Source organism: Galeopterus variegatus, unplaced genomic scaffold, assembly GCF_000696425.1.
Source record: "Galeopterus variegatus unplaced genomic scaffold, G_variegatus-3.0.2 Scaffold1427, whole genome shotgun sequence".
NCBI lineage: Eukaryota > Metazoa > Chordata > Mammalia > Dermoptera > Cynocephalidae > Galeopterus > Galeopterus variegatus.
The window spans coordinates 156,578-165,313 of NW_007727538.1; the positions used below are offsets into that span (position 1 = coordinate 156,578).

General features: G+C 49.3%; 1 protein-coding gene across 1 annotated transcript in view; it reads left to right on the top strand.

Annotated features, from left to right (window-relative positions):
* Window positions 1-8,736, top strand: part of ABCG1 (ATP-binding cassette, sub-family G (WHITE), member 1) — a 66,299-nt gene that overhangs the window by 40,028 nt on the left and 17,535 nt on the right. The window contains exons 3-4 of the mRNA XM_008576907.1: window positions 7,224-7,341; window positions 7,469-7,601. Of these exons, the coding sequence (XP_008575129.1) occupies window positions 7,224-7,341; window positions 7,469-7,601 (251 nt within the window). The remainder of the gene's footprint in view (window positions 1-7,223; window positions 7,342-7,468; window positions 7,602-8,736) is intronic.

Below are 8,736 nucleotides of genomic sequence, written 5' to 3' on the forward strand. Positions count from 1 at the left end.
CCCCCCCCCCCCCCCCCCCAGCCAGAGGTTACACCTGTGGGTTTTCTCTTTGTGAAGCACTGTGAGCTACCACAGGAAATGTAAACAGCTGGTTTCCTGAAATACATGCTGGTCAGGAATCAGCTCATCCCAGTAACTGCTGTCTGGTGAGGGGTGTGGCCTGACCCAGTTGGGGTCAACAGCAGCAAACAGTGGCTCTTGGGATTATTGGGGAGCAATTTCCCACCTCAGGAGGGTTCTCTGATTTTCCCATAAGCATAAGAGTGTTGTCTTGCTTCCAAGGGAGGAAATTATCTTCTTTTCTTTGTTTGGGATAAAATGAATTGCTCTGTCTAAAGATCAGCACCCATGGGGTTCTCCTTAAGATTCAAAGGCAATTCCACACTGTGTGCATATATCATAACATCACTGTGAGCCCCATAATTATAAGATTATAATTTTTCAAAAATAAAAATGTTTTAAAAAACACTAGAGAAAATAAATAATCTAAATTATAGAAGAAAATAAACATAACAACAACAGGAAATGAAAGCAATTACCCTGAAGTGACAGGCAGGGGGCATGAAGGACTTCTCAGAGCTGGTCATGTCCCGTGTGTTGATCTGGAGGCTATGAGCCAAGTGTGCTGTCTGTGGAGATGTATCAAGCTGTACAGTTATGATTTGTGCTCTTTTCTACATATGTGCTATATACTTCAGTAAAATTTGCCCCCAAAAGCAATTACTCTGAAAAAACTACGGCATGCAGGTTTTGATTGTCATTAACTAAGGGTTTACTGGTGACTGTGCCATGCACTTGGGGATGGGCTCATGCTCCCATAACACAAAACAGAGGGACACCAGCAGCCCCTCTAAAAACATGATGCACCAAAGAAAGTGGATCCTGCAGTCAGAGCTCAGGGACGTCCAGGCAGCTGGGCCTGCAGGGGCTCCTAGGCATTTCCTGCTGGCTCACACCCCAAAGGTCTGTCCTGTTGGGAGGAATGGTTTATGAAGTGGCGCCAAGGCAAATGGTGAGGTCCAGGATGGTGGCTGTCACTCTGAATTCACTGTGCAAAGAGCACACATGCTCAGTAGCTCCCTGAACACTTCTTCTCAGTAACCTCATGTACATGCACTGTTCAGGCACACAGACATGGGGACTGAGAAGTCAGTCCTGGTCACCTTGTCATGGAGCTGATGTTCTTGGGACCTCCAGGAGCAATGATAGAGCTGGGAAGCAAGGTAGGACATGTGTTGGGGCAGTTGTCACATGCCTGGGCTTGTATCAGGCACTCAACTTTGGGCTGGCTGCGTGGCCTTTAGGAGAAGCAGTCTTGCTCTAACGCTGTCCCCTTTTTGTCCTCATGGTCACTGAAATTCAGGAAGTCTAGACAGGCTCTCTCTGAATCGCTAACATTCTAAAAGTAGCTCATACTAAAGGCATAACTAAGGGAAGCCTTTAGTTTTCACCTAATGCTAAGTGTCACCAAATGTCTTTATCTACGTGGTTTTTAAACACCCATCCATCCATCCATTTATTCAGCAACGCTTACTGAGTGTCTACACTGGGCCAGACTGAATGTTCAGACATGGAGATGTGAGGTTCCTGCTTTTCAGATGATGCTAGCCAGGAAAAGAGAAAAGGGGGTCAGGGGGGTGGGAAGGTGTGTTTCCTGTGATCTGTAGTGGGTGGGCTTTCAGCTGTCCTTTAGCTCAGAGAACTGCACACTGCAGGCACACAGACTTTTAACCCTCCCTGATGTGTGCTGCTACACTGAATTCTGCAATTGACCATGACCGGCTATTATTGGCTGCAGAGAAAGAAAGTTAGAAAAGACAGTATTTTATCTGTACAATGTAATTCTAATAGGCCAGTAGTTTTTCTTAAAAAGTATGCCCTGTTAAATGCCTTGGAGAGGTAGGTCAATATTTCATTCTGTTCTGTTCAATAGCCTAGAAGGCATCTATGAGATTAAAATAAATTTTAAAAATAAAATTTAAAAAAATTCTGCCCCTGGTACTTTTATTTTATTTTTTATTTTATTTATTTAATTTATTTTTTAAATTTTTATTTTGTCAATATACAATGTATATGATTATTATGGCCCATCACCGACACCTCCTGCCCTCCTCCCTCTCTCCCCTCCCCCCCAAGAATGTCCTTTCCGTTTGCTTGTCCCTGGTACTTTTATAGTGAGTAAGCTCCAAAGGACCAGCATGCTCTGACTCCCAGTCCTCCCGAGTATGGGTGACCACAGGGAACCGCCATGAAAGGGCGGCTGTGGACCCTGAGGCTGCCGCGGAGGCTCCAGGGGCCCTGACTCTTCTCTGGTCACTGAGGTCTGTGGCCAGGACAGACCTATCGCTGCCCCTCCCGGGCTACTTCTATCATCCTCTCATCTTTGTCTGCCCCTCCCCACCGTGTGATGTTGACACCCCTGGGCACTACAGTGCACCCACTGCCAAATCCCCCATATGTTGTATTAAGAAATAAGGATTTTCATAGCCTCGTTGGGTGCTTGTTTACTTCCTAGGGAAATAAAGAGGATGCTAGAAATCATCTTGCACAGTTCCCTCTTATTGTAGATATTGGTGTTAGGACCCCATGAAGAAACGTAACCTGCCGTGCAGCTCAGGGAGTTCATTCCTGAGCTGGGGTCTGGCACCCAGACCCCGCTGAGACCCCACTCTCTCCTCTGGATCTGGATGCCCCCTCCTCCTGCTTTCCTCCATTTCTCAGAGGGGCCTAACTTGACTTAGGGCTTTTTTGCTCTTGACTAATTGACCATGGGTTTATGTCGCCTAAGAAGGTATTAAGCTACGTCATGTCTTCTTAGCAGGCAATGCTCAGAGAAAACACCGCAATTGATAAAGACTTTGGGTTAGTGCAGGGATGGGGAACAGGCAGCGATTAAACATAAATGAAGAGCAGATCCCACCTCCTCACCAGGCCCGGCCCGGCTCTCTCATAGATTCTGGTCTGGGGTGTTCATCCAGGTTTTCTGTCTGGGCTCTGATCTGGATTCTGGTCTGAGTTATGGTCTGGGTTCTGGTCTAGGCTCTGGGTTCCCCTCTGGGTTCTGCCCCAGGTTCTGTCTGGGTTCTGGTCTAGGTTCTGAGTTCTGGTCTGGGTTCTATCTGTTCTTCCCTGGATTCTGGCCTGGGTCCTGTCTATGTTCTGGTCTCAGTTCTGGTCTTGGTTCTGTCTGGGTTCTGGTCTGGGCTCCACTGGGTTCTGTTTGGGTTCTGGTCTGAGTTCTGTCTAGGTTCTCTCTGGGTTCTGTCTGGGTTTTCATCTGTATTCTGGTCTGGGTTCTGTTCTGAGTTCTGGTCTAGGTTCTGTCTGGGTTCTGTCTGGCTTCTCATCTCAGTTCTGATCTGGGTTCTGTCCTGGTTCTGGTCTGGGTTCTGTCTGGGCTCTGAGTTCTAGTCTGGATTCTGTCAGCTCTGTCTGAGTTCTAGTCTGGGTTCTGTTTGGGTTCGGTTCTGGGTTCTGTCTGGGTTCAGGTCTGGTTCTGTCTCTGGGTTCTAGTCTGGGTTCTGTCTTTGGGTTCTGTCTGTGTTCTGGTCCAGGTTCTGCTCTGGCTGCTTTAAAGGCTGAACTTGGCACCCTCCTGGGGTTGGTGGTTACTCTGTGGCCCTGTCTCTGGGGTGACTTGTACTTATCCTCTGGACACTCACCATTCCAACCAGAAGAGCAGCATGGGATGAGCACCTGCCCACCCGTGTGACAAGAGTGGGCCAGGTCAGGGAGGCAGGCAGCATGCACATTACGCCAGGAACTGGGCTAAGCAGGACTCACAGGCAGGAAAGCAGGGTGGGGTGTTGGGATTGAGGTGGTCCTATCTCTGTTACAGTAGGGCATTCAGCTCCTGGCTGAGGCTCCCAAAATCTGTTACCAAATCCAAATCCAGCTGCCTGTACCCAAACAAAAAACAAACCCTAAAGCCAAATGGTTGGTGGAACATGAAGTCAGCACCATTTAGGAATAACCTGAGGAGCGGTGTTGGCCTGACCCATCCTCCCAGTAAACCTGAAGGAGAATTGCCAGACAAAGCCATCTCAGAGACTCAGATTTACCCAGGGGTTTTTTAAAGAAGGGGAAGAGGGAATGGAACATGGGAAATAAAAAGCAGGAGGGAGGGGGATGTGTAAGGGGCCATGTGCAAATTCTCACCAAGGATCCGTCTGGCTTCTGTTCTGTCCTTGACATTATCTTAGGGTCCCGCAGGATTCTGATTTGCTTCGGGGTGGAATCAGCATAGCTTTATTGATGTCTTCCTTGGTTTCCCAGGGTCTGGGTAGTGTGTGTCTTATGACAAGTTTGCAACTCCAGGCTGACTAGAAAACAACTTTACATTTACGTAAATAATGTCACCTCGACCCATAACCAAGGTTCAAATATCAAATAACCATGGAAAAAAAGGGAACTCAGAGAAATGCATGCTAAGAAAAAAACCTGTGTCTTTTAAATTTTTCCTAAAGCCCATGTGGTTTTAAGTTCCAACATGCTTTAGTCTTGCTCACTGAAACATCCTCGTTTTACATTTCTGTAAGGGGAACCAAATGCAGAGCTCTGCGGCAAAGGCTGATTTCATCACATCAACATGAGATGTGTGCTGGATACTCACAAACCCATCTACAGTGGGACACCTCCACCTGGTGGTTTCCGGGTCCCTCCACCTCATGCTGGGGTCTGCATTTCAATGTGTAGGTCTTCGCCGGTGTGGGCCCTGGCTGTCCCCCTACTAGAGTAGGACAGACGGAGCTTTGCTGGACTTCGGTTCCCATTGCCATTTCATTCCCAAGTGCATGCTTGTTTCTGTTTTCCAAAGAAAAACATGTTTCTAACACTAGAGCAGTGCAGCCCCAAGCTAATTTCTTGTATTCTCTGCTGCTGGAGCCCACCAGGGCTCACACAGAGAGGACCCTTTGCAGCCACAGACACAGGCACTCGCTGTCCCCCTAGAAGCCAGCTGTCAGCCTGGCAAGGTGAGGGTCGTCAGTTTAGCACAGGGGTCAGATCTACAATGCCAGTTTGCTGGTTCTAAATGCAGGGCCACCCCCCCCCCTTCCCTGCATACTCCATAGAAGAGCTGTGGGCTCCCAGCCTGCACTCCCTGCCTGTGCCTGGGATCCTGGCGGTGGGCATCATAGCTTGTGTGAGTGTCCTCTGTCCAGCACTGTCTACTGGTGTCCCAGTGTGGACCACGACTCCAAGGGCCAGCCCAAGGCACTGTCAAATCAGGGAGCCCTGAGGCTGTGCCCAAGCAAGACAATGGAGCTGCCCGGGACTGAGGGAAAAGGCCCTTTTCAGAACCCCAGTCAGGGCAGCTTGGGTTCCAAATTGCCAGTGATCATCTTGGTGACCCATCTGCATCCTCTGGCAGCTTCTAGCTTATGGGGGACCAGCTGGGGACCAGCTCAGAACCCTGAGAGAAAACAGCTTAAGGGAGGGTTTGGTCAGGAGTAACCCTCATGCCTACCAGAATAGACAAGAGGCGGTAATGAGCTAGTGCCAGTACTTAGCGCTCCTTTGGTGATGTCATGCAGGTCCCTGGGGGCCTGGCTCCCCAGAGAGCCTGGCCCCCCAGAGGTCCTGACCCCAAGCCACAGAGCTCCATATGAGGAGCCCACCTCACTGGGAGCGTGGCCCGGCAGAGGGAGGGCCTCTGCTGTCCCCAGGTCCTCCGTCTGTGGTCCCGTGAGGAGCAGCCGCGGCTGAGCATGCAGCCTGTTCTGTGTGCTGCAAGTTTGCTAGCCTGTTCTCACCCCAGTGCCAGCAGCTGGGTTCATCCGAAACTCTGCACTGCTCTTCCAACCCCATCCCTCTGTTCCTTTGCCCCCTTTTTCCCACTGGATGGCTTTCTTGGCCCCCCTGGGGTGACAGCCACTCTGCTGTCTGTAATGAGACAGCCACAAGCTTCCTGACCTCTGCCTCCGCTTCTCTCCAACTCCCTTAAACAAGGCCTCAGGGATTCCCCATCCAAATTAAGGTGGCTCCTGGTGACAGGCCAGAATGTTCAGGTACCCCCTCTGTGAGAAGCAGGAAGACGGCAGGGAGAAATCCCCCCAGGACTGGGGCTCTCGCAAACATGCAGTTCTGGGTGTCCAGCCAGTGACTGTGGAGAAAACCTAAAACACGGAGCTGAGCCAAGTACCCCACATGCCCCTGTCTTTCTAGGTCCCTTTCATTGTTATGTGTGGGAGCTTAAATTGTGTTCACATGATTCTTGACCATTTCAGAGTGCATTCTGATCTGATACTACATTGAGACATGTCTGTGAACTGGGAGTCTTCATCTATGAATCCGGTTTTATTCTTTTATAGCACATATTATTTTATTCTTTTATAAAACACTTTTATTTTATTCTTTATAGCACATTTAAACAGTCTTCTTGGAAAAAAAAATTAATGTGGCTTTGCTTGGGATGTATAGCTTTTTCCCAAAACAAAGCTCTCAGATGGAGAGACTTGGCAGAGATTCCAAAGCAATTTGATGTAACTGCAAAATGGTAACCTCCTTTAATTATTAATTAAGCAATTAATAATGTATTGATTGTTTAATTATAAAGTAATTATAAATAAATTGTATATAAATAATTTATATTTACATAAATACATTAAGTATAAATAAATCATGTGTAAATGAAATGCTAAGTGGATTATTTAATTACCACAGGCACACATGTACAGCATGTGGGAGGAGCACGGAGCTGGTGGGACAACACTGCCAGGCTCTGCTCACACCGGCTGCAGGGCCTGGGCAGGTCTCCAGGCCCACCGGACATGGCTTCCTCCTCCTGAAGTGGGAGTGGTGGATTCTTGGCAGACTAGATAATGTACGGGAAAGTGCGTGGTACGCTCTAAAAAGTGTTACATTTGTACTGGTAACCATGATCAGGATTATCGCCTGTGAAATGTGATCGAGGAAGTAGGCAAGGGCATAAAAAAGACACAAGGTCCACTTTCTTGTTAGAATGCAGCATTCGCTCTAAAAAGTGTTACATTTGTACTGGTAACCATGATCAGGATTATCGCCTGTGAAATGTGATTGAGGAAGTAGGCAAGGGCATAAAAAAGACACAAGGTCCACTTTCTTGTTAGAATGCAGCATTTTATATTACGGCACGACAAATGTAGCCAGGTGTACCTGTGTGTTTGCATATACCACATACATCAGGGGTAAAACAAAATGAACCCTGTGATAGCTGGAAAATGAATATGATCTGCTTTTTGCAGGATACAAGACCCTTCTGAAAGGAATTTCTGGGAAGTTCAACAGCGGAGAGCTGGTGGCCATCATGGGTCCTTCTGGGGCTGGGAAGTCCACGCTCATGAACATTTTGGCCGGATACAGGTGAGAGGATACAGAAAGCTGGGAAGATGCAGGGAGGGAGGCCCTCCTCTGGGGCACCCCCTCCCCAGGCTTTGGAGGTAAGGAGCAGAAGAGGGGGTGAAGGCTTCCCCTCTCCTTGGTCTTGCAGGGAGACCGGAATGAAAGGGGCAGTCCTCATCAACGGCCTGCCCCGGGACCTGCGCTGCTTCCGGAAGGTGTCCTGCTACATCATGCAGGATGACATGTTGCTGCCACACCTCACCGTGCACGAGGCCATGATGGTGAGCCCTCCCGCCCCTTGCACTGGACAGAGCACTTGCCAGGCCACCTGCATGCAGTTAGCAACCACCCCCCGGCCCCCAGTGGGGTTCCAGTGCCAACGCCAGGCTTGCGGTCAGGACAGCTTCATAACACAAACCCCCAAGACCACGAGTTCTAACGGACCTTGTCTGTCAGTGTTGTGGTCAAGTTTCTGAGAAGGTTATTGCTCAACCAACGTGGGTGATCATTTCAGGGCAACCACAATCCTATTCTATTCACCATGGGCCGAGACTTTCCTTCCATCAGCCACCCTCAAGTCTTCCTGTGTCTTTGGCCAAATCCCAGCTCACTTGGTGCCTTGGTTAGGGCCCCAAGGATCTCATCTCCGATTCACCTGCCTGCCAGGTGGGGGAATGAAACCAGCACCTGCCGGGTCCCGGGCCCTGCGTGCATGCAGCTCTGCACAGTCACCAGATACATAATCTCAGGGAAGCAGATGTGAGGCTTGGCCTCCGAGGGTTGAGCAGGGAGCCCAGGGTCTCACGGGTGCTGACCGCCACGTGGGGACTCAGAGGCCGACCTCTCTGACTGCAGAGGGTCACCCTTAATTGCCAAGCTCGACATCCTTGCCATGCAGTTGCTTTACCTCCACAGCCTCAGTTTCCTCATCTGCAAGACCGTGCAGGGTTGGTCTGAATAATGGATGGGATGATGCCGGGAAGGCAGGGAAGAATCCCGGCATAGAGTTGGTGCTCAGTCAATTCCCGCTGTTAGTACAACTCGGTCAGTTTCTTTTCACTCCTAATAAGTCCTCCCACAGTGTCTTCACTGAAGTCCTCTGTGGATAAGTCAAGTAATTTGGAGTTTAACAGTACTTTGGAGTTTAAAAATACCTCCTCCTCTTGTGGTCACAGAAGCACCCAGGTAGTGTCCTATACAGTGGGTTTCCGGAACAGCCTGGCTGCGCTTTTTGAACACACCACAACCCAGCCAAGTGCCTGACTCTGGGCTTCGAGGGCCATTTTTAAGGAAGCTCACCCCACAGGGACTGAGACCACACTGACCGAGTTGTACTAACAGCGGGAATTGACTGAGCACCAACTCTATGCCGGGATTCTTCCCTGCCTTCCCGGCATCATCCCATCCATTATTCAG